The sequence below is a fragment of the Ceratotherium simum genome, chromosome 23 (genome assembly GCF_057802395.1).
Source record: "Ceratotherium simum simum isolate JZ-2026a chromosome 23, ASM5780239v1, whole genome shotgun sequence".
Lineage (NCBI taxonomy): Eukaryota > Metazoa > Chordata > Mammalia > Perissodactyla > Rhinocerotidae > Ceratotherium > Ceratotherium simum.
Window position 1 is genome coordinate 41,583,451 of NC_141922.1, and position 27,489 is coordinate 41,610,939.

General features: G+C 36.4%; 1 protein-coding gene across 4 annotated transcripts in view; it reads right to left on the reverse strand.

Annotated features, from left to right (window-relative positions):
- Positions 1-27,489, reverse strand: part of CPQ (carboxypeptidase Q) — a 583,418-nt gene that overhangs the window by 466,344 nt on the left and 89,585 nt on the right. For all 4 annotated transcript variants that reach the window (XR_015555979.1, XM_087447610.1, XM_087447609.1 and 1 more), the window contains exon 2: positions 18,002-18,459. Coding sequence is in view for 3 of the 4 variants with exons in the window: in XM_087447610.1 (XP_087303736.1) it covers positions 18,002-18,434 (433 nt within the window). In the remaining variant the exon portion in view is untranslated. The remainder of the gene's footprint in view (positions 1-18,001; positions 18,460-27,489) is intronic.

Below are 27,489 nucleotides of genomic sequence, written 5' to 3' on the forward strand. Positions count from 1 at the left end.
TTTAAATCCATGCTTTAAATGTTATTATCTCATTTTTCCCTGACTCTAACCCTATGAGGTAAACATTATTATTATCCCCACTTTGCAGAAAACAAAACAGAGCCTTTGAAAGATTAAATAATTTGATAAAGGTCACATTGCCAATCAGTGATTGAATCAGGATTCAACCTCAAAGCCAGGTTCTGGAAGAAAGAGGAGAAATGTTCATAATACATTGTAAACGTATATAAACATTCAAAATGTACAGAAAATAAGAGTATGAATACAGACCAAAATGTTCATAGCTTTTACTTTTGGGCAACAGGTTTTCATGTGATTTTATTTTCCTACTTTGTGCTTTTCTTTATATTACAAATTTTCACATTTGAAAAGAAATGCATTACCTTTATAATTGAGAAAATATTATTTTAAAAAAACTGTATGGAACTTATATTTCCTGCTTGCACATCATTAGCTATTTAGTTTTTGTTCAGACCAGGTATATCACTCACAGTGCCCACAGATAAGTGCTTAATAAATGCTCTTCAGGATGAAAATAATGCATAAATGAAGTCTGAGGGAAAATGTCCTGTTCCATGAACTGAGAGAGAGAGCCAAGAGCCTTCTCAGAAAACAAAGCACTGAATGTTTTGTGGTAATTTCCCTGAAATTAAGTAGAGAAAGTACACTTGAAAGGTAAGGTTCAGACGCTGCACAATATGGCAGTCTGAATTAACAAAGGAAAAGAAAATAATTTTTGCAAATAATTAGTTTTGTCACTAAAAGCTGCATTAGCTTTAAAGTCATTTGGATCATAGTAAGACTGACAAGATAGTTTACAAAATGGCAGCGTGAAGGAGGAGGGGGACATTAGTAGGCAATGAGGTTAACAGTTGCCTATGTAGGTTAGACTGAAAATTATTTCATTGATCCTATGTGATCATGAGAGTATGAGCTGTTGTTTGGTTTATTAGATTTTTAAAAACCAAAAAAACTAGATATCTTACTTTAAAAAAAAACTCTCAGGAATTTGCATATCAAATACAAATTATGCTAATAATAATATTTATAATTATCATAGAAACTGATCCCAGATAGTTCAGAGAATTTTTATAATTTTGTCCTGATCACATTAGTTAGTAGCAAAGATTAAAACTCAAAACTCTTTATTCCTAGTTCTCTATGCTTCTACTAAGAGATATCAAGTTAGGCTACCATGTAATCTCCCTCCCCTTCCTTCCTCACCCTAGAAATAATTTCTGTCCTAAGAAATGTAGGAATACATAAGACAACCTTAGCAAGATTTTCTGCATCTACCTTTGTGCCCTTCCAGTCCTATCATCATCCACTTACTTCCATGAACCTGCTCCTCCAGTCATTGGGCAAGTACATCTTACACTCTCATACCCTCATGCCTTTGCTCTCTTCTTTCCTAAGAATACACTTTTTCCCTTAGTCCCAGTGAATCCTTCATCCTTCAATGTCATGTTCCTCTGAAGGTTGTTCAACTCCCAGAGAGAACTAATCCTTCTCTTCTCCATGTTCCCATCTTACTTACACTAGTGCTTTCTCCTTGTTTGATCCATCTGTGTATCGTTGCTACCCAACCCTGTGCTGGGCATACAGTGCATGCCAATGCAATAACCATTGGCAGGTACTACCTTAGGGGCTGGAGAAACAGAGCTTATAGGTATCCCTTGTCTGAATCAAGCTCATAGTACAGTGATTTGACAAATAAGTATACAGGAATCACTATTGTGGCAGTATCAACAGAGGACTCAATAGTTGGCAAAATTTAACTGAAGAAAATAAGAAATGTCACATGGGTGGGATCAGTGACTACCCTGGTTCATTGTTATCACTTTGGAGCATTGGTGGACACCGTATAAGAGGACATGACTGCTTTCTATGGAATCAACCTCAAAAGGTCAGTGTATTAAAAACTAAACCTATTATCCACCATCTTCAGCCAACTTCCCTCCCCAGCCTTCCTCTTTCTCTCTGTGATATCATTATGGCTTTTCTACTAACGCAGACTTGAAAGCTTTGTAATCTTTGATTCCTCCCATTACTCATCTCTTATATCCAAAATGTATTAAATGATTTTTATTTAATAATATTTGGTTCTCCATTTCTGAGGCCATTAGAACAAACTGTTAGTCCCTCAAATCTGAACTCTCTCTGGTCTTTCTCCTTTCCCAGCCATTTGTCACAGAGCCAAAAGAATGTTTTCTGGAAAACATTTATCCAAAAATTCCCTTATTTGTAAGTGTGCAATAGTTCCCACTGGGTATAAATCCAATCTGGCCCTATCTTATGTTTCTCCCATTATTCAGACATGATCTTCCCTCCAATTTGTTATCAATATGCATCTTTCAGAAATGCCTTACACGTTACCTTATCATGTATAATATGGTATGAAATAAAGAAGAAGTAACAATCACCAACAAAATGTACTTTTCAAGCTCTTCTTGGAAGAATTCCTATGGAAGGTGGACCCAAGGAAAATCTGACAATTTTTGGGCCCAATGGCAACTAACAAACGGTTAAACACAATTTAACAAAGTTTCGAGAATTTCACCCTTAAGTTCCTTCAAAACTACTGTATGGATGTCATCTGGTGTCAATGGTTTATTTATCACCCACTTTGTCAATTAGGCCTTGAGCATCCAATGCATTTACCAGTGACCTAAACCTCTAAGCCATCTCCTTCTAAAGAAGACAAATATTCTCAATGTTTTCTTCAGAAAAAGTTTCAATTTGATGATACAAAGTTCTGAAACTTTCTGAAAAATTTACATGCAATTTTTCAAGACAAAGAAAATTAAGAAAGTAAGGAGTCCCATAAGGCCTTGGCCTATTGAGCTCCCCTGGAGAAATCAAAGTGCCTTCAGCTAATTGATATTATTGATGCATTTTCCCAACAGCCATCAAAATGACACTGATTCTTAAGAAAGCACTTCCAGCATAAAATGCATGACGAAATTTCTCTTTACTGCTGTAAGAGAAAAAAATATATACTCATCAGCTTGCTTCAAGTGACTGTAATTCTAAGAATACAATGAGGCTGTCAAAGAGGACTTTTACAGACTAAGAGAAAGATAGAAGTCCCAATTAAATCTAGAGCAAGAACTTGACATAGCTGCAAATACTTCAGCCTTGCACTACCCTGTTGGTGAAGCTATGAACCAGAAACAAGGAGGTAGAAAATGAAAAGAGACAAAAATAAAGAGACAGAGTCCAAAACAAAGAAAGAGAAAGAGAGAAAGAGTGAGATAAAGAGAGGAATAGAGAGAAAGGCAGAGATGGGTAGTAGAGAGAGGTACAGAGAAGGAGACACAGAAAGAGAAGCAGAGTAAATAAAGAGAGACACAAAAAGAAAGAGAAATAGAGAATCACAACAAGAAGAATCATATATCAAGAAGAAATATCTAACTTTCCTAGTTCTACATGATTAAGTTCAATACTAATTATAATCTTTAGATTAATGAACACATTTCTTAGATTGACCCACAACAGCAGCTATCAAAAACCTACAGTTATTAACCAATGATGTTTTCTGTTAGAAAAAAGGAGTCAGATTTGCTAAAGGAAAGGAAGGGATGAAATGTGAGCTGGATAAGGGTGTTTATTAAAAAGGATACCTGGGTACTATCAACCTACACTATTTCATCATCAAGTCTCCAGGGAACAATATCCATACTTTTAGGATTTCAAAAGAAAACCTCTTCCTGGAAGATTTTCCATAAAATTAAACATTGGAATTATCACTAATGTGATCTAAAGGTTTGACTATACCAAAGGCTATACAAAGCAAATGAAAAGAGACATCATCTCTGCCTCCAGCAGCTTCAAAACTAAGAAGACAAGAATGGCAAAAATATACATTATATGAAAACTAAAAGCATGTAAGTAAAAAGTAAAGATTTTACATTGCATAAAGCATAAATCTAAGTGCATGTCATAAGATTATGAGTGAAGAGGGAACTGGATAATGTTTAAAGGGTAAGAGAAGTAGCCTCCTTTCCTCTTGGAGAAAACGACAGATTACCAAAACACCTACCTTAACCTCATGACTCGTCGACAGAGAAGAGAATTTTTGTTTTTAACAGCAGAGGCAGAGTGCTGGGTTAATTATACTCCTCAATTCATAGTACATCATCATCACTGGCCTATTCAAGGCAAGTCTTTTTGTTTTATTTGCTTGTTTTTAAAATTTATATATTCTCTTTTATCTCCATTCTTCATTCCCACCTCTACTCCATGTCCTAAATAGGCAACCATTCTAAGATTTTTTTTGCTTATATGTCTTCTTATAAAATGTGAAATATTATTCTGTGTGCATGCAAAATTGTATTTATATGTATGCAATTTTATTATGTATTTCATTCTACTTTTTAATTTTTTTTACCCAGCATTATGTACGTAAGATCCATCCTTGTTGCTATACATATATTAGTCTGTTGCTTCCAACTTCTGTATAACATTCCCTGGGGGGCATCCACCATATTTTACATGTCTACTCCTCTAGTGATGAACCTCCAGATGGACCCTACCCCCACAAATAAGACTACCATAATTATCCTTGTATATGTACCCCTTAGGGACCTGTGTGACAATTTCTTTGGGAAATATGCCAAGGAAGTAAATTACTGGGTCATTGAGTATGAAAATATATTTAAGTTGGTTAAATACTACCAGTTTGCTCTCTGGAATGCTTCATGCCCACCAATCATGCATGAGGGTTCCTATGTCCTCACAGCCCTGCCAACACATTTTACATCTCTGCTGTAAAATGATCTCATTATTTTTAAAATATCCATTGTTCTGATTATTAATGATTTGAGATCTTTTTATACACTTGTTACCTTTTAGGCTTCCTCATCTTCAAACTGCTTATGTAGAGCCTTTATCCATTTTTCCATTAGGTTACTGTCTTTTTCTTGTTGATTTCCAATAGTTCACAGGCTACATATTAATCTCATAACAATTTTAGACATTGTTAATATCTTCTCCCATTTTGCCATCTGTCTAACAGCTTTGTTCATGGTATCCTTCATTGAATAGAAGTTCTTATTCTGATGCAAATTCAATAACGTTTTTGTCTTATAGTTTGTGCTTTTCAAGTTGTGTTTGTGTGAGAGTGTGAAGGCACATAGGAGATAGATGTGGTGGCCCCATTTTTGAGGAAACAGCGAAGAGGAAAATGGAATACCTGAAAGATGTAAGCAGAAAGAGCCACCAAGAGACAAGGCAAAGAGGGAAGGCTATTGGGAAGGCATGACTTGGGGCAAGACTCTGCCACCCATCAGCTGTGTGACCTCGGACACAGTGCTACACCTCCCAGAGCTGCCATCTGTGAAGTGTGAATACCTATCCCGAAAGACAAGGTAAGTAAAAGAAACTGCACAATGACCAGCATATAACAGACAGGCAGTTAATAAATGGGAGTTCCTTTGCCCCCTTCCTCCTCATTCCCATTTCTGACTTGATGGGAATTTGCAACCTCTGAAACTTTGGAATCAGATCCGTCAGCTGATCCCATACCTCCACATTCCAAGTATCATCTATGGATACAGGCTCTCTAGAGCACTTCTGCTCATACTGCGATTAAACATCAGACAAAGATTAAGCCCTGAAAAAAAACAGTGAAAATGCTGTTTCCCTGATGAGCCAAAGGAGGAGAAGAGGACAGGTGCAAATAACTAATTATCTGATGATGGGACCTCATGCCTAAATTAGTTAGCACCTCACTAAGAAACGGATTGAAAGTATTGGCTGTGGAATGTCTTCCTTTGGTGCATGTGCTAGGAGTATGCAGGAAAGCTGTTTTAGGTTCCTACGAGATGAATACAGTGAGACTTTGGAATAAGCTTAAAGTGTAGCTTTCCAGACTTTCCGATCCGTGCTGCTTAAGTTTTCAGAAAGAACTGACTGCGGCGAATCATGATTTGACTGATGTTCATTTATCCTCCTCTTTCCTATGTGCCTTCACTTCAGAAGCAAACCAAAACTTATTGCTAGGTGGATATTATAGGGACACAAAAGACCTATGGAAATCACATAAGGCCAAAGGAAGCTTGTTCGAGTATGAATGAGTTTGTAAATATCCTTTTTAAATGTGTGATATTTCTACAATCTACTCATCAGATCAATGGATATTTAACATGTATCTACTATATACTAGGCACTGTGCCTAGTGCTAAAGGAGACACAAAGATAAGCAAGATGTGGTTTTTACCTTGGAGGATGTCACAGTTTCTCAGGAAGAGATAACCATGTGAATAATAAACTATAATGAACTGCGATAATTGTATAATATAGGCAAACAAAGTGCTACGAGAATAGAGATCCAAGAACAATTAAGTTTATTTAGTTTGGGTTCAAGAAAGACTTTAGAGAAAGATTCATTTTAAATGAGTCTTTAAAAATGAGTAGGAATTCTCTAAGCAGAGAAGGGTTGGGTTCGGTTGGGTCAGGATTAAGGTTAGGGTTAGGGTTAGGTTAGCCAGGGGTCCAGGAAGCAGCTTTTAAGGCAAGGAGGTATGAACTTGTCGAGGCAAGAGCAGTTAGGCCTGTGTGGCTGAAGCATAAGGTGTGTGGCTAGGGAGGAACTAGACATGAGCCTAGAAACATAGCCTGGGGTCACTTTTTAAAAGCTCATAAGAATTGAAACTATACCCTGAACAACGAAAAAATTTTAAGCAAGGGAATGACATAATGAGATCCATATTTTACAAAGACAATTGAAGCAGCAGTATGGAAATTGATTAAAATGAGACTGGAATCAGGAATATGAGTTAGGAGGTGATTATAACCCTGTAGGCAGGAGATGTTAGCTCCTGAACTCTGATGTGACAGTGAGGATGGAAAAAAGGAGTCATATGTGACATTTAAGGCTTGGTGACCAACTGAATATTGGAGCAAGATCAATGGAAAGACTTACTCACTCAACAAATATTTCTTGAAACTTTTCTGTGTATGAGACACTATGCTAAGGACTAGGGCAGAGTTTCTCAACTTTGGCACTACTGGCATTTTGGAATGGATAATTGTTTGTTGAGGGGAAAGGGGAGGGCTGTTCTGTACATTGCAGACTGTTTAGCAGTATTCCTGGCCTCTACCAACTAAAGGCAAGTAGCACCCTGCCTCAGTCATGAGCATCAAAAATGTGTCCAGACACTGCCAAATTTCCTCTGGGGAGCAAAACTGTGCCCAGCTGAGAACCACTGAAACTTGGATCTCTGACTCTAAGAGGCTTATTATCTAGTAGAGAAATGCTTATGATATGAGCATGTATAGGGTACAGAAAAAGCAGAAAGGAAGAAGAGGTTGACACTTCTTTAAGGATGAGCAAGCACAGAAAAAGTCTCCATAGAGGAGGAGACACCTGAACTAAATCCTTAATTCCAGGCAGAGGACAAAAACATGAAAGCAAGATACCATATCAGATATTAGCAGAATTTAGAGGCTCCAAGCGTGGGTGCCTGGATGGATGGCAATGTCATTAATGAAGATGAGAAACACAGGAGAGACAGGATGCTGAGTTTATGGGGCTCACACGATGTCCAGTAGTTCTTGGAAATGCAGATAGAAGTCAGGGACAATTTAGGCACCTAGAAGAAACATCGGTCTAAACTCCCTGAATTGGTAAGAAGTCTCCATAGTCTGTGATCATGATTTACTGGACACACAGGAATAAGACCATTAGCCATCATTACTCCTGCTGCCTACTTTACGTGGAAAAAATGGCAAGGTTTTCTTTTTTCCTCATTTTCTTGTCTGTAATTATAGATGCATCTACCTGGAGAAAGTCCTCTAAGTTATTTAGTTCAACATTATTTGGCCATAATGATGTGAAACTAGTGGTTATATAAAATGACCCTTAATTTCCTTATTAATTCTCAGACTGTATAACATAGTGATGGTGAGAGACTACGGATCGGGGTTAGAGCTAATATTTTCTCAACAAAGATTTATTGTGTACCTACTGTATACCAGGAGACTAAATGACAACATTTGTTTTTGATCTAAACTATAAACACTTTATGTTGTATCTTCTTTGCATGTTTTGTGGAACATCAGGTCCCTTACTGGGCAATAAATGCAATGTACAAAAAAAAAAAAAAAGTCAGGGACATATATATACACTTAGAAGTCATAAGTATATAGGTGATACTTAAAGCTATGGGACTGGATTATATTACTTAAGGAGAATGTTTATATGCAGAAACCTTTGAAAATGCCAACATTTAAGATGAGGCCTAGGAAAGAGAAGCATGCAAAATAGATAAGGGGGAAACAGTAGAACATATGAAAGAGAACCCACTTTAATTTATATGAAAACTTGACAATCAACCTAGAATATTCCTCTTCAATCCAGGGATGCCCAGGGAGACACGCGTCCACTTCATTTCATGATTAGTCTCCTTATATTCTTTTTAATACTATTAAATCCATTATAATCCATTAGCTACAAGAGGATCAAATTGCTATTGGTGGTGTTACTTCTACCATATAACCAATGGCTGTCTTTTTTACTTATTTATTTATTTATGCAAGAAAGTTCATATCATATCGTTGTTAAGAGGCATAATGAAAGGAGCATTGTGTTGGATATAGACAATTGGCATTCAACATCCATTCCAACCTCCTTTAAATGTGTCTTTCTGTCTATAAAGACTAAAAACCTAAAAACTACATTTTTGAGACTTCCTACAATGAGGGTTCTAGAAGTAATTTACGTGTCACCAATTTTATGCACTTGAACAAGATCTGGAAGGCAAAAATTAGGTAGAGGCTACTTTCTACTGCTTCTATTGTTTCAAAGACAAGCACAATTGCAGAAATGTCTGGATTTTGTAGAGCAGCTTTCTGATAAAGGCCATTGCTTAATCTAGGAAAGGCAATAGCTGTCTTGGTATTGCGGTTCTACAGAATGGTTCCCAAATTCATTCCTGAAAAGCTCAAGTTAAAGTGTGCATCATTAGCTTTCTCAATGATTCTTTAAACCATTTGAAATCCTGTAATATACCCATGTCTGCTTTAACGTTAAACCAGTTAGAGTGGTTCCACAACTGAACAGTAACTACCAGTCAACGCTACACATTAAGCCCAGACTAGTGCTATCTCTACCTCTTCTTCCTCCCATTCCTAAATCATTTTCATAAAGAAAAGCCATGAAATACATACACTTTGACATGAACCAGCAGAAGTACCAATCAGTGCACACACCTCAAAATCCAAGTCCAGCAAGACTGGGACCTTAAGTTTGTAAGTGCAGTTTTAAGAGCAAGTTGCCACCAATCTGCAAACTATGAGGTCGATGTTCGAAAGTCTGTGTAAACTGAGCTAAACAGCTCAGGTTCTTAGAACACTTTGATAGGACAGAGGGAGCATCGATTAGTCAACTTTGCTGTTTTACAGTCTTTTAACTGATCTCCAGGGCCTTCCTCAAATATGAGAAATAAATAAGCTCGTAAGAAGAAATGAAAAAGGAGGTGATGGATCAATACAGACCATCTCAATAGCTTAAAAAAAACTTCAATTTGAATCAAACGACAATCAAAGAATTTAAAGCTTTACTGTGTAATGAGTTCCTATACATCAATTAGAAAATCATTAAAGCACCAATAGAAAAAGAGGAATGGAATATTAACAGATAATTTAAAGAAGAAAAATATAAGTAACCAATAAACACATGAAAATATTAACCTCACCAATAAGCAAAGGAAAAGTAAAATAATAATGAAATATCACTTTTAGCCCATCAAATTGGCAAAGATTAGGAAAAAATATCCAATATAGATGAAGGTGCAGGGATTAGAACATTAAGATACACTGCTGATAGGAGAGTAGATGTGTACAATCTTTCTGGAAAACAATTTAATAAAATGTATCAAGAGCCTAAAAGTATCAATATTTATATTAAAATTTTAAATAATTAAGTATATGTTTACATTGTATTATAAATAATTTGTGTTATATATAATGTTATATATATTCTATTGCATTAACACTTTAAGTAATTAAAAATATTAAGACAGAAAAGATGATTTCTAAGAATCTTATTGGCATTTTTTATATGTATAGGAGCAGTTTCAAAACTATTTTTTGTCACCCTCTTAAGACTTCCTAGAATATTCCAGTCATTTCTCCCTTTCTGATATTTATCAAAAGTATAAAACTCTCCTTTAAAAATCTATTCTTACTTCTGTATTAAAGGATTTTTATAGCCACATTATTTAAAATAAGAGAAAAAAAGGAAGAAGAAAATAATCTAGATTCCAGTAACAGAGCTTTGGTTACATTAATCATGGTATATTTGCATTTTGTAACCATTAAAATTTATTTCAAAGGATATTTATTAGTATGTGGTAAATTTTCATGATACACGACATAAAAGGATACAAATATATGCAGTTTGATCTCAAATTTGTAAAATAAAAATATATGTGCATATGGAAAGATTAGAGGGAAAAATAAAAATGTTAGCAATGACTCTGGAGGAAAAGATCAGATGATTTTTATGATTTTTATATATTATGCATATATTTTCTATACTGAAAATATTGTATTTTCTATAATATATAAATATTAATTCTATAATCAGAAAAAAATCTAAGCAAATGACGATAGGTCAATAACATCATCAGTATGTAGAAGGAAGCACTATTTTTTTAATTTTTACAAGTGACTAATACCCTAAGGAAAGAGCTACCTGAACAAAAACGCACTATTGATCCAGCATTGAATGAATAACTACTATGTACGGAGCATGTTGCTAGGTGCTGAGGACAGAGAGATGGATAAGATTCAGTCCAGTCCTCGAGGAGCTCACAAACTGATATAAAGCACACAATTTGTAACAATATTTTGGGAAAGCCCATTACCTCTATAGAGATATAAGTCTCCTTAGAAAATTACTAAGTACTCAGCGATCTGCTGTGTTGAGTTCAGAAATTGCATCATGAAGACCCACAGAGTTGTGTCTACTAAGGAAAAGCAACAACATTCTGCCCAAGTTCCTCTTTCTCGTCCATTTGTCAGTCTCTCCCAGATTTGGCTGCTGATTCTCATTCTTTTACTTGGTCTATTTAAATCTGATATCTGCTGTGTTATCTCAGGATTGACTGGAGATTATACTTTCTTCTGCCTTACTTGTTAAGACTAAGTTTTGCTCAGCATTTCATCTTACTTGGCCTGCTTGTATATGTGTCTTCTTCTAACTTGCCACATATAGCTCACAGTGCCCTAACCCTGACACACAAATAAACTAACACATACTGTAATAGTCAAGTCTAGAACTGGAAAGTTAAAAAAAAAAAAATCGCCTCTGGTTATATAAGGAATCTGCTCCATAGCATACACCTGGGAGAACCCTGCTCTCATGAACTCTAGTTTCACTGATCCCTTGTGGTTTCTCATAAAAATCACAGCCTTTCCAATCTGGAAGAGACCCTACAGATTCATATTCCAGTCCTCTGTCATTTTACAGGTGACAAAATTAAGGCCTATGGAGATTAAATGACTGGACCGAGGTCATATAACTAGTAGGTGGCCAAACCAAGGATACGACATGGTGCTCCTGGGAGATGAGCTCTGCACCACACTACCTGCATCTAGAGGTCCCTTTATGCTGACTTCACACTACCTCCTGTGAGAATTTTTCCACACCTGGTCCAGCCTAACTCTGCAATCTCCTCAGAGCTTAAAATAGTCCAGTTGCTAGACAACTGTTTATCTACTTTGAGCCCCATGGAATGAAGAGTGGGGTGAAAGTGAGTCTTGGAACACCACAATAGATTCCAGCTAGTAAAATTCACTTCCCTAGGGTTTTGAAGGCCCCAGGAGCAATCAGTAACTTGGCTCAGTTACTGTATCAGTTTCAGTATCAGGCAGACAGCCAGGGAAGAGCAGGCCCAGTTACAGAATGAGAAATGAGGATAAGAAAGAAATGGGAATGAGAAAAAGAAGGTGCAGACACCAATATACTTGCCTTCACAGTACAGGTATTAGCAGCTTTGGAGACAGATCTGCTTCAGCCGGATGGCTAAAACGGGAAATCTCATAAATGAAAATAACATTAACATTTTTGTATGTGAGGCAATATAGTCTAATGACTAAAAGCACAAACTCTGGAGTTTGACAGTTGTTCATGCCAGAACTTGGCCTCTTACTAGTTGTGTACCCTGGGAAAACTACCTAACCTCTTGGAGTCTGGTTTCCCCATCTTTAAAAAAAAAAAAAAAAACTAGAGCTTTTAAGATAGTTGGGAGGGCTTAAAAAGAAAAAAATATATAGGCCGGTGTCTAACACAGATTAGTGCATAACAGAAGGCAGTTGAACAAAACTCCTGGTTGACACTATAGAACCCAGGTTGAGTGGTTCCCTAATACCTTAGAGGACTCTACTACCTATTCTTGCAGCCTAAGAGAGACCAAAATTGGCCATTCCAGTGGTACTTTCAGAATGGTGAGGTAAGAAACTTGACAGATCTTCTCCTCTACAAAACATTTAACTGGGAAAATTATTTTTAAAAAATCACTTACAGTCTCTCAAAATTGTCCTAAGGGCATGCAGCATTCATTCAAGAAAATCTACTAAATCTGAGTTAGAATAACAAGAGTCTGTAGTATTTGGGCCATGACCTGCTTCCTTCTCCCATCCCCAGCTCCATGTTACAGAAACTCTACTATGGGCACTCTACTCCATGAGGACTGAAGCCCCATTTCTCTACCTAGCCCCTACTCATATGGTGGAAACCCTACTCCAAGTGTAGCCACTGAGAATACTGGGACCCCAATTGCCCCTGTCTCAGCTCACTTATAGGCAGAGGTCTCATGTTGGGAGAGGCAAGCCGAAAAGACCAGGAGCTATCACTCTCTCCTTCTAGCACTTGCTAGGGATATTGCTGTGGGAGAAGCAGGCCACTATATTGTGCCTAGTTCCTGGGCAGTAGCTTAGAGGTTCTCCCAGGGAAGAGGCAAGCCAGGAGGATAAAGAGCTTTGCAGTTCTTACCCAGAGTAGTGACTTTTACTTGGAACAGAATATAGAGAATTCCTAAGGGTGTTGCTGAAAACAATGGAGAACTTGGTAGAAAGAAATTAAGGGGGCTGCTGGTACCTTCATGACTCTGCTAGCAACAAGTAAAATGGCAGAGCAATCAGAAGTTCAACAGGAAAAAACACAGAAAGAAATAACCTCAGAAGTTCAACAGGAAAAAACACAGAAAGAAATAACCAAGAAAAACCCTCGTGGGATCACAGCAAACCCTGAGGGTTGGGAAGGCTATGAACATATTCGTACTCAGGAACAATCAAAACAGGACATGGGTCAGATTGAAAACATTTCCCCAGCTGCACAGAGATCAATCAACAAAGGGCAGAAGCCTCACTGGCACAAGAGGCTTAAGCACAGCCTCTGACCAAACACTGGCTGAAAAATAAGCTATTCTGACACAAGGGAAAATATTATTAAGCCAGGCTTAATAATAAAATCACATGCATCCTAGTAGGCTGGAAGACTATGTGCGTGCACAAGGCTGAGCCCTCTCAAGATTGATTGGAGAGAGAATTTCCAAGGTACTAGACCCTAGCTGAACTTGGGGAAAAAATATTAACTCCCTAAGTTTTAATAACAGCCCCCGAACCACATAAACATCCAATAGTAAAGGGTTAAAATATAACTGGCTAAGGGGACCTAAGCACAACTGTTGACCAATACATGGCTTATACAGACCCAAGGGTGACTCCTAGGGAACCAGACTAAAAGTAAAAAGGGGAAAAAAAGCACTCAACAGGGACATCAGAATCTGTACACTGAGGGAGAAATAGACTTCACAGAGTTAGTACAACCAGGTCATTAAGCAAATAAAGGACAAAACAAACAACAAAAACAACATCAACCTCAGTGGACGGAAGAGGAGAAGAGAGAAGAATCAGTATCCAGAGTTACTAGAATTTATTATTTAAAATGTTCCGTATTCAATAAAAAAATTATGAGACATGAAAAGAACTAGGAAATTGTGACTGAAGCACAGGGAAAAAAGCAGGAAATAGAAACCCCCTCTGAGGGGGCCCAGTTGTAGGACATATCAGAGACTTTGAAGCAACTATTAAATATGTTCAAAGAGGGGCCGGCCCCGTGGCTTGGTGGTTAAGTGAGCGCGCTCCGCTGCTGGCGACCCGGGTTCGGATCCCGGGCTCGCACCGACGCGCTGCTTCTCCGGCCATGCTGAGGCCGCGTCCCACATACAGCAACTAGAAGGATGTGCAGCTATGACATACAACTATCTACTGGGGCTTTGGGGGGAAAAAATAAATAAATAAAATCTTTAAAAAAAAAAAAAAATATGTTCAAAGAAATAAAGGAAATCATACTTAAAAAATTAAAGGAAGTATGATGACCATGTCTCTTCAAATAGAGAATATCAATAAAGAGATTAAAATTATAGAAAAAAACAAATGGAAACTCTGGACTTGAGAAGTATAATAACTGAAAAGAAAAATTCAGTAGAGGGGATCAATAGAATATTTAAGCTAGCAGAAGAATCAATGAACTTGATGATAAATTGATACGTTAGGCAATCTGAAGAACAGAGAGGCAAAAGAGGGTAAAAAATGAACAGAGCCTCAGAGAAATGTGGGACACCATTTGTGCACCAACATACTCATAATAGAAGTACCAGAAATAGACCAGAGTGAAAAAGAGGCAGAAAGAATATTCATAGAAATAATAACTGAAAACTTCCCAAATTGATGAAAAACATTAATCTACACATCCATGAAGTTTAACAACCTCCAAGGAAGATAAAAGCAAAGAGATCCAGGGCCGGCCCCGTGGCTTAGCGGTTAAGTGCTCGCACTCTGCTGTTGGCGGCCCGGGTTCGGATCCTGGGCGTGCACCAACACACCGCTTCTCCAGCCATGCTAAGGCTGTGTCCCACATACAGCAACTAGAAGGATGTGCAGCTATGACATACAACTATTCACTGGGGCTTTGGGGGGAAAATAAATAAATAAAATCTTTAAAAAAAAAAAAAAAAAAAGCAAAGAGATCCACACCTAGATACATCAGAATCAAAATGCTGAAAATCAAAAATGAAGAGAAAATCTTGAAATCAATAAGAGCAAAATGACGCCGCATCACATATAAGGGAATCTCAATAACATTAACAGCTGACCTCTCATCCAAAACAATGGAGGCCAGAGGACAATGGAATGACAAATTCAAAGTGTTGAAAGTAAAAAACTGTCAACCAAGAATCTTATATCCAGTAAAACTATGTTTCAATAATGAAGATTAAATAAAGAAATAAAGGTGGATGAAAGCCTAGAGAATTTTTTGCTAGCAGACCTGCTTTGAAAAATAAACAAATAAAGAGAGTTCTTCAGGCTAAAAGCAAGTGATTTAGTTCCCTATCCTCACAAAAATAAAAATAATTAAAAGGGAATACTATAAATAACTGTATACCAACAAATTACATAACTTAGATAAATGAATAAATTCCTAGAAAGAGACAAACTACTAAAAATAACTCAAGAAGGAATAGAAAAACTGAATAGGTCTATAACAAGGAAAGATATTGAATTAATAATTAACAGTGTTACCACAAAGAAAGCCCAGGACCAGATGGCTTCACTGGTGAATTCTACCAAAAACTTAAAGAATTAATACCCGTCTTTCACAAACTCTTCCAAAGAATAGAAAAGAAGGTAATATTTTCCAACTGATTCTTTGAAGCCAGAATTACTCTGACACCAAACCAGACAAAGATATCACAAAAAAATAAAACTACAGATCAATATCCCTTATGAATATAGATGCAAAACTACTCAAAAAAATACTAGCAAACTGAATTCAGTCATATATAAAAGATTATACACCGTAACCAAGTATTTATCCCAGGAATGCAAGGTTGGTTTAAAATCTGAAAAACAATTAATGTAACAAACCCAATTCAATGGGGATAGAAAAGTCTTTTCAACAGATGATGCTCAGAACAACTGAATGACCACATGGAAAAGAATGAAGTTTGACTCTTACCTCACACCATCTACAAAAATTAACTCACAGACCTAAACGTAAGAGCTAAAACTATAAAACTCTTAGAAGAAAATATAGGAGTACATCTTTGTGACCTTGGTTTAGGCAATAGTTTCTTAGATATAAAGCAAGCAACCAAAAAAAATTTAGATAAATTGTACTAAATCAAAATTAAAGACGTTTCTGCAGCAAATATTACCATCAATAAGTGAAAAGACAATCCACAGAATGGGAGGGAACATTAGTAAATCATACACCTGACAAGGGACTTGTATCCAGAATACATGAAGAGCTTTTTCATTCAATAATAAAAATTCAAGTAGCATAATAAAAAGTTGGGCAAAGGGTTTGAATACACATTTCTCCAAAGAAGATATACAAATGGCCAATAAGAACATGGAAGGATGCTCAACATCATTAGTTATTAAGGAAAATGCAAACAGAAACCACAATGAGATATCACTTCAATTCCACTAGGATAGCTATAACCAAAAAAACAGATAATAACAAGCGTCGATAAATATGTGTAAAAATTAGAATACATTAGTGGAAATGTAAAATGACGCAGTTGCTTTGGAAAACAGTTTGGCAGTTCCTCAAAAAGGTAAATATAGAGTTACTATACCACCCAGCAATTCTACTCCTTGGTATATACCCAAGAGAAATAAAAACATATATCCATACAAAAACTTATGCGTGAATGTTTATAGTAGCATTATTCATAATAGCAAAAGATGGAAAAAAAAAATGTCCATCAACTGATTAATGGATAAATAAAATGTGGTATATCCATAAAATGGAGCATGCTTCAACAATAAAAATGACTTAAGTACTGATACATGCTACAACATAGATGAACCTAGAAAACATTATGCTATGTGAAAGAAGTCAGTCACAAAAGACCACGTCGTGTATTATTCCATTCATGTGAAATATCCAGAACAGGCAAATCCATAAAGACAGAAAGCAAATCAGTGATTACTAGGGCTTAGAAGGGAGTTAGGGGAGGGATGGAGAGTAACTGCTAATTAATATGGAGTTTCTTTTTGAGGTGACGAATATGTTCTACCATTAGATTGTGGTGGTGGTTGCACCATTCTGTAAATCTACTAAAAACCACTGAATTGTACATTTTAAATGGGTGAATATTAGGATATGTGAATTACATCTCAATAAGAACGTTTTTCTTCTCTGCTGGGTCTTTCTCTTGGTATTAGAGAAGATCAAACGTTTTTATAAACTTTTTAGAGGAGGTCAACTAGTTTCTATAAACTAGTTCCTCTGCCATAGGAAAATAGTCTATGAATACACGAACAGTCCATGAAGAAACCATAGGAACAGTCCATAAATAGTCCAAGACTGACTGATAGCTCACCGTTGACTTGTTATATATCCCTGATGTACGCATTTATACTGTTTGATGAAGCTGAGCCAGGGTGCTGATAAGTAAAGGCAGAACTCTAGCCTGGATAATTCCTTGCATTAGAGGCCTCGGGTTCTGTAAAAGTAATTAACTCAGAACAATTCAATGTGCTCTGTCCCCTATTTCATTAATTTTAATAAATTCTGCACATTGAGACCACTTAGAAGAAGTCATAGTTTTCGTATCCTATTTACATATATCTCAATTCTCTACAGAATGATACTAATGTTATACCAGACAGAAATTATTAAGTGATAGGGCTGATAAGTATCATGAACCAATAGCTGTAGATTCTTCATTTAAAAAATGACCCCACACAATCAGCTTTCTTTCAGAAAAGAAATAGAAGAAAGAAAGGAAGGAAAGGAAGAAGGAAGTAAAAAGAGGATAAGAGTAGGGAACTCATTAGGCCAATGGAATGGGAAATGATTATATCTTCTTTTTTATCACTCAAATTATAATATGCATCATGCATACTATAATCAATTATGTCACATGACATTAGTTTTATAAAGTACACAGCAAATTGACTTGAAAAAGACAAGCAGTACCTTCTGGGGGAGTCCCAATGCTGCTGCCAAGACCCAAAATAGCCATCTTGTGAATCCTGGGCTCCAGCATCACAGCAGACTCTTCTCCTCTTTCCCAGTGGGGTATTTTGACTGGCTCCAGGTGGACATTATCCAGCCCATCTTCCTGCAGGTTTTGGTACATGATTTGGATGGCTTTTTCTAGGCTCTTGGATCCACTTAGTCTGGGTCCAACAGTATCAACCAGGAGTGCCAATCGCTCATAGGATCTGTTCTGGGCTTTACCATAAACAGCAAGGTTGATGATTGCTTTAGCAATATCTCCATAGCAGGCTATTTCTTCTTTTATTTCTTGAAAAGTCTTCTGAGGGATGCCATTCCTATATATAGCTTTCCCAGAGTTCATGGAGAAAAGGTGAACAACACCAACAAATGTGAAGAGAAGGAACTTCATTTTTTTTTCCCAATTGGTTTTCTTCCTAAAATAATTTATGTAAGTAAGAAACATGCTTTAGGAAAAAAGAATCTCACAGCTACTTGCCTATAACCCAGGGACTGCTTTTCAAACAGGATTCCCCTTCACTTCTCAACAGTTGCTCAACTTCCACTATCAAATTCAGGCACCATAACTCCCAGGAATGAAGAAGTAAAGAGGCAATGATTGGCCTTATTAATAAGGTAGCATTTATTAAAATCACAGAATCATGTCACCTAGTAATCCAGTTTAAAATATGCTAAAAGATTAAAATAAGAAGATAACTAGGCAGGAGAGGAAGAAATAGTGGTAGCAGTAGTGGTGGCAGTGACAGGACGAGGACAGTATTATCTGTTGCCCCTCCCTCTAAATAAAGGATGATCCAAATGGGCTTCAGTGTTCCCTCTGCTTGCTGTGCTCTTTCCTCTTTGCCTACTGAACTCTTCCTTTGAGGCCCTCTCAGATGTTGTCTTTTCTTGGTGCTTTCCATAACCCCACCTCCTCCACATTTAATCCTAACAACAATTCTATGAGGTAGTTTCTTACAATTACCTTCATTTTACAAATAAGGATCCTGGGGTAGCAAGAGATTAATTAACTTGCCAAAGATACACAAAGGCTTTCTAGCTCTAGAGTCCATGCTCTAAACAGTGCTACTCAAAGCATGGTTTGTGGACCAATGCCAGTCTACAAGTGTTTTTCACTAGTCCACGACAGATAAATACAGAAATTAAAAGCAAACATATCCAGTGCTGTGCAATACAGCCAACAGTCTCATGTGGTTATTTCCATTTAAATTAAATTCCATTTAAATATTCAGTTTCTCAGTCATACTAGCTGCATTTCAAATGCTCAATAGCTACTTGTGGTTAGTGGCTACCATATTGGGGAGCATAGACAAACATTTCTATCATCATAGAAAGTTCTACTGGATATCATTGGTTTAGATACCTTTATAGACAATTGACAAAATAACTGTATAATTGTCAAATCTAATGATTTAAAAATGGTGCTTCTCTTTGTATGTCTGTGTTTCATTTTTCTAATTCACTGCTATTGTATTTTGCAAAAGTATCAGTCTGTAACAAATTAAAATTAAAAAAACTCGTCTTTACCAGAGATAATTTGAGAAGCACAGTCAAAAACTACTATATTATAAGGGTACATTCCAAATTTAGTCAGCATACAAGGCCTTTCAAAATTTGGCTCCAACGACTACCTCAACTTCATCTTTCTACCTCTCCTCTAGAGCACACACACGTTTTCATTCTTTTTCTTCTTCTCTCTTCCTCTCTTTCCTTCTCTCTGTATCTTTCACTCTCTCACACACACACACACACACACACATATATCTCTAAGCTTCCAGATACTGAGCACTTGAAATGTGGTTTATCCAAATTGAGATGTTTTGTAAGTGTAAAATATATATGTGATTTGATCTTTAAAATCAAATACTTCATACTTAAGTATGAAAAAACAATGTAAATATTTCAGATGTATTGGATTAAATAAAATATTAATTTCATCTGTTTCTTTTTACTTTTTAAATATGGGTATTAGAAAATTTTAACTTACATATTTATATTGATATTGCATAGTAGTGCTCTAGCTGCGTTGGAGTTGACACTGTTCTTCAAACATCCAGGCCCTTTTATAACTCTGGGTCTCTACATATGTTCATTCTCTTTTAATGCAAGGCCCTTCTCCTCATTCTACTCCCCTTCTGGCAAATGTCTCTGCTGATTCTTTAATGAGAAGGCTTTAAAAATCAACTCTTCTGTGGTGCACCATTTTCTGTGCTTCTACCATAATCAACTATATTCTCAACTAATATATTTGTTTATAAATCTGTCTCTCCTACTCTCGAAGTCAAGGAGGGTAAATTATTCATCATTATACCCATATATAGGCACTCAATACACTTCTGTTTAAGGAATGAATGAGCCTTTAATCTCTCTAGGTCTTAGCTTTCCTAGGGTATGAGAGTACTTGTCTTGCCTCCTTTACAAAGAAGCTGTGGGAATAAAAACTTGCTATCATATTTAAAATATTTTGAAAAATTATGAAAACTATACATTATTGCTGCTTTATAACTATTTACGTGCATAGGTTCTTGGTTTCTACAGTCCACACTGATGCTTGTTTTTAAAAGCTAAATTTTATTAAGCAATCAAACTATTTCACCAGATTGCAATTTATTCTTGAAAGCACATTTTTCCAATGTGGTGTTGGTGAAACAAAAGACAAAAAAAGTTACTATGTCATTTATTAATTAACACTAACCACAAATATATACTTCTCATTAAAAATTCTCTAAGTATTCTGCAAACATTAATTAACGATTTCACAATACACTTCTAGTGATGGATTAGAATCACATAATGACAGCATTGTGAAGATCTAGTCCATATCTTTGTTGTGTAGACAGTTAATCCAGGCCTATGTTGTGATTCCCAGGCAGCAAATAAACCAGCAAATACAATCAACCAGGTAGCTGGACCAATTAGCACAGAATTCCCACAGGATTAAGAATTATTTTCTTATAGGAAACTGCATGCATTTACATATAATAGAAACTCAACAAAGGATACCCAACGCAGTCTGAGAAACAAATAACTATAATAAAATATATGTACTCAAACAGACTCAGACACAGAGTTAGCATCGGAACACAGAGAAGAACAAAGGGGACCATGAAGAGGTATAGAAAAGACACGACGTCTGAAGATGCCTCAAGGAATGGTCCGCAGGGAGAGAAGAGGGAATGGTACCCCGCTCAGAGGGACCACTGGAACATCATCCTTAGGTCACATTCTGATTAAAAGATACATACAGAAAATAACAGTGCCTGAGTCTATCATTTGTACATATTTTTGATATATGTCAATTGAATTAATAGATAACACACCATTTTGATAATACTTAATGCCTCCTAACATGGTCAGTTAAATTAATTTTGACACTAAAAAATGACATAATTACTTTAAAACAGAAACTAATATCTGTGAGTGTTGTACTGAATACTTTAACTACATTGTATCTTCAAATCCCACACACATAATAAATACTTATTTTTAAAAGTAGGTTAATTTAAAAGATGATGGTTTGTTGCCTTTTAATGGATCAGTTTTTCCCTATCAGAACTTTAGATAGTTTACCAAGATTGAAGGCACAAAACAATGAACTACATGAGAAATCACCTAGAACGTTTGACATAAGTAAACACTAAATACATATTAGTTTATTCTAAACCTGGTTTTCCCTGGAACACAATCTGAAAATTACTGATGTAATTCTTGGCTAGAATGCATAATTATATATCTCTTCAACAGAGCACTACAAGAATCTTTTATTATTATTGTTTTCAGAAAGGTACATTAGCCCAAGATGTGTTTTCATTAATAAATAGAGAATAATAATTACTACTAACAGTCTATATTTGGAGAGGTAACAAAAATGGAACAAGATATTGCTATATCACATTCCACTTAAGGAAAACACTGTAAAATATAATATGTAATTTAAAAACACAGGGACTATAGTCCAATACGTAATTTGTATATTCTTAGCAAGAAATAGAGATTTATAATAAAAATTAAAATAGTGAAATATATAGACAGAATAAGGCCAAATAAGGCCCATAATCAAGGACAACTTGAAGAAATTCCTTCCTAATTCACAGATTTAGGGTCACCATACACCAAAAAGTTCACTCCAGACTGGAGTCAATCCAAATGAGTAGGATGATCAAAGGTACCAGTTGATTTGCATGAAAGGACTAAAGACACTAGCCCTCGCCAAGCTACGTGTGAAAAGACGTAGGCAAAAAGTTGAAATATTTTGGTTTATGAAATCAAGAAGAGTTTGGATAACATGAATATAGATTTACTCACCAAATCTTTCCATATTAGTACCAGGCAATAGCCCTAGTAGCTCACAGCTAATTTTAGGAAGATCAAAATGCACAATTTTACACAATGAGTGATAAACATGTAAATGGTTTACCTAAATAAAAGATGGGATTGGATAAAATCATGAATGATACAGTCATTGGAAGATGAACCCTTTTAAACCTACCATAAAGCATTGGCACCACAGGGACCCAAGTAAAAAGTTCCCCATGGGATAACCAGGAGGTTTTGCTGATCTGAAAGACTGTTAGTCTGCCCTACCTCAGAAATACAAATGTCCCCATACAGTCATTTCAGTCAAATAAAATTAAGCAAGCTACAGGAGTATTTTTCTAGAGCCCGCAAAGGGAGAAAATAATTCTATGGTGATCAACAAAGACAAACAGTATTACTCATCTCAAACATTTCCTCTTTATTAACTGTTAATGGTGTTTTGTTCTGGGTCATAATTTCATCTCTCCATTCATTTAACAAAAATTTATTGAACACCGACTAAGCACTGAAGAAACAAATGTATAGGATATACAGAGAGCTGTCAAGTATAGTAGGAGACAGATAATGTGAAAACCTCCATAACTGAGGTAGTTACAAGGTTCTGTGAGAACAGAGGGGAAGAGGGGATTGGGAGGGCACATGCTTGAGCTGAGATTTGAAGAGTAAACAGGAGTTTACTGATGGGCATGTGAAGAAGGTAGGAGTGGCACTGAAGAAAAGGTAACCCAACAGAGGAAACAATCCATGTAAAGTCATAGAGGCTTTACAAAACATGGCCTAGGGAGAAAGGGGCAAGTAGCTGGATGGTAAGTGGGGGAAAATGGTTGAACATACAGCAGTAATAGGAAGGAATTATTCCCCAAGGCTGGACTGAAAAGGCCTACTGTGTGAAGCTCCAACATATAAGGAACAAAATGCCCTAGGGTGCTGTAACAGGGGACACAACGAATGTTTCCCACCCCTCTTGCAGCCAGGAAAAGGAAGGGAGGGAGGGAGGGAGGAAAGGAGGGAGGGAAGAAGGAAGGAAGGGGGTAAGGGACAAAGGAAGGAAGGAAGGGGGTAAGGGAGGGATAGAGGGAGAAAGGGGGAGAGGAAGGAAAATTTCTTTCTGATCTTCACTACCCCTTGTCTCCTTACCACAGAGAATTCATCCAGATTCCACAAGAAAACAAGGACAGCGTATGAAGTTCCTCAAAAGTCCCTAAACAAGCCTCTACTTATTACCTATCTGGTTATTCCTTGGAATTTTCATAGAGGGAAAAGTAACTCATGCTTACAAAAGATGCATTAGTCAAGCAATTCATTTACAAAGACACTCAAGATTTTCTTTCATTTAAAATCTCTAAAATACTAATAACCCAATTGAGAAAAAAAAATCTAGTGCACTCTTGAGCAATTACAGGACATACGACATGTCTAAACTTAAAACTGCGCAACATTTTTTTAAAATACTCTTTATTCTTATACACTAAAGGTTGAAGTCATTATTCCTTTACTTGAATTCAAATTATGGAAATATTAAATGTTATACCCTTCAAAATCTTAAACAATTATTTTTAAAACCCATGCTGTATCATGCCTTTGAATTTAGAAAGCTATATATTCAAAGGAAACTTTGGAGCACTATTTGAAAAAGACTTGCTTTTTATATATTGTCTTCATGAGCCATAGTTACAGATTATCTTTTTCACAAAAAGAGATAAAGTTCTTTATAATGTCATTTTCATTCTTTTCTACTTAAATCTGCAAGCAAACTAAAGTAAAACCAACTTTTCTCCTACTGTGAATTATGTTCTCTCTAATAATAGGATTATATTCCAAGGAAACAAAACAAAACCCTTTGCTTCTATTTCTAAATATTCTTCCTAAAATATTATTATTTGAAAATGTCTCAGGCTGTGATAGAAATGCCAGATGAATAGACTAAGTGAAGTGGAAAAGAACACAATGAAAAGAGAATGTGCTGAAAGATAGAAGGAGTAAGATTTAGGGACTGAGATTTTTATTGATTTTTTTACTGTGTCACTTTTTTTTCTAAAGACTGAATATACTACTTACATGAAAACTTAAATATTTCCCCTAAACCTTCCATTGCTGAACAGGATTCACTGATATAAATTTAACTCTTAGTCTGCAGTCTAGAATGTGTAGCAGAAATAAAGACCAGAAATGCTAAATCCTTGCATAGACACTGGCACATCGAAGTTTGCTTCCTGACTTCTGTTAACACTCCTGGATTAATAATAGTTAGCCCTGGATTAATAATAGTTAGCCCTTCAACCATCTTAAGGAAGATTCTTTCCCTTATTAAATTCAAAGTTCAAACAATACAGGGCTTCTATTTTCCTGAGCTTATATTCAAATTATTCATTGTCATTCAAGAAAGTTCAATGAGAACTTACTACATGCCAGGAACTGTGCAACAATTTGGAGAAGATACAAAAATAATTAAGACTCAGTTCCTACTATTAGCAAGCACTGTCAGGTACCTATTCAATATCCATTCACCCTTTTTCTTGCTAATCAAATCTCAATTTTGTTGGGAGTACAAAGTGTCCAGCCCCATTAATGTAGTTGTTCTCAATATGGATAGTACTACCTCTAGGAAGTGTTTTGAGTATGCATTGTGGGGGGGGCGGTACTTTTGGCTGTCATAAGGGTGTGGGGTTCCTACTAGTAATTAGTTGGCAGTGGCCAGGGATGCTAGACATACTGCTAAATGGAGTATAATCCTGTGTACTAAGACCTCTCCTACATTCCACACAAAGTTTTTAAATGTGAAACACCTATAATCTTGAATCTTGAGCCTTGAATCTAACTCTATTGTACATACAAATACACAGAAAAATAGTTTTGGACAGTTTTAATGCAAGTTGACTTTTTCAAGAAGTAACTGCCGTGTATATCAAGGGAGGACTATGCTGTGTTTGTTCAGGACTTTACCAAGAGTTGTGCATCATTTTAATGAAATGACAATGACTATGCTGCTTCTGGTATTGGAAACACCATCACCACACCCCTGGGCCTGTCTGCATTTGTTGCTGTCACATTTACCACGCAAGCATCTGACTACTTCATTATGTTGTCTAGTGCAGTCATGTCTGGGAATGTACATTTTGAAGTACTTTATTATAAATTACTTGCCTTTAATTTCTCTTTTATATTACAGTTAGGATAGCATATGGATTTATTTGAAAATATGCATAAGCAGATTACCTATGATGCTTAATTCAGGATAATAAAGCAGGCATTATAAATTATTTCGGTTTTTCTGGTGTTTATTTTTTTTTTAAAGGGCATTGCATCTAATAGGATGGGGAAGTGGGGATTTAAGAAAATTCAACAATTCTCTTCCTCATTCTTCCAGCCAGAGGAGACCCTGTGACCCAGTTCTCCTCAAAGAGACTCACACAGAAGCAGCTGACAAGAAGTGGTCACAATTCTAGAGCTGCATCAGCTACTTTGTAACCATGAGGGCAAGTCCCAGAGAACTGGTCCTGACCTCACTGAGCAGCTGAACCCATACCAGCACTACCAACTTGTCTGTTATGTGAGAAAAATAAACTCTATTTGTCTTAGCCACTGTTAGTTGAATTTTCTGTTCCTTGCAGCTATGAATACATTTCCAACTACTACAGTACTTTAGGGGCTTCTTGGAGATACATACTTAAATGCATTGTTTATACTAATTAACACCATAAGCAGGGCCTAGGATCTGGCATATGGTCTACCTAGATTTCCCACATGCACCTAAATTCTAAATATCCAACACTAAATTCAGGATCTTCCCTTCCAAACCTGCTCTTCCTTTGTCAGTAAGTTTGAAACTGCAATGTGTTATTGGATTCTCCCCTCTCCCTCAGGGAGAACAGGTGAATAGTTGGCAAGTCCGGCCTGTAATTCCACCTTCCAATTCTTTCTTGACTAACTTCTCTCCTCTCCATCCTTACCATCACTTCACTAGCTCAGAACCTCATCATCCTCCATTTGAAACACTTCCTCACACATCTCCCTGCCTTAAACTCAGGTCCCTTTCCCATCTTTCTTCCATATTGCTACTAGATCTATCTTAAACCCAAATTGAATGATTCCTTGGCTTAAAACATCTGTTTCCACACTGTTTACTGTTCACTGTTAGGAGTACGGCTTTCTTCACAATCATTCCCTGTTGTTCCCTCACCCTGAAACTGCAGCCTGTTTACCAGTCTTTGAAGTTACAGAACACTCTTTACACCTTCCTGATTTTGCTCAGGCTGTTCCCTCTGCCAAAAAATGCCCTTTCATCCTTTCTCCATTTGGAGAAGTCACAACCATGATGCAATGTCCAGCTCATCGGTCTCCAACTCCAAGGCAGAACTATTTGCTGCCTTTTCAATAGCTCATTGTATGCTATATATTTTTGTGTCTGTCACCCTGCTAGACTACGTGTCACTTATTAGCAATAATATTTTACTTTTATAAAATCTACCAAGCATGTTCTCTGCAAGGAATGTGTTTTGTTTTGTATACTAAGCAAATAGCACAATACCTGTCAATAAATATTTATAGAATAAACAAATTCATCAAACAAGTAGTTATATTTCACAACAGAAGTATACGGTTCTGATTCATCACCTTAATGATTACTTTTCCTGTATCAGACATTAGTTTGCTCCCTTAAACTATAACATATTCACAAGTTCCTTTCATAAAGGGAGTCAAGAGACCTGGGACTTCATCCTGGCTGTCCCTCTCTAGATGCATGATCTTGAACAATTTATTTGAAGTCTCTCTTTATGTATAAAATAAAGGGTTACATTTCAGCTCTAACATTCTATTATGGATTTTCTTAAATACTTAATATCAATTACAATTTTCTTCACACTCCCTGTTAACACTTGACTAACTCACCTTATACTGAACTCTAAATTGGTTCAGATATAAAAACCTCTACTCAATCTACTGTTTTATCTCCTCCCACCAGCCAAATGAAATTAAACTCACAAAGGTCATTAAGATGCCCCTGTTCCTAAATCCAATGGAAACATTTCATTTCCTATCATACTTGACATCTGAAACATTTAACATTGTGGACAGCCTCTCCTTTTCCAAACCTCTTCTTCCTATATCTCTTCTCTCCTTCCTAATCT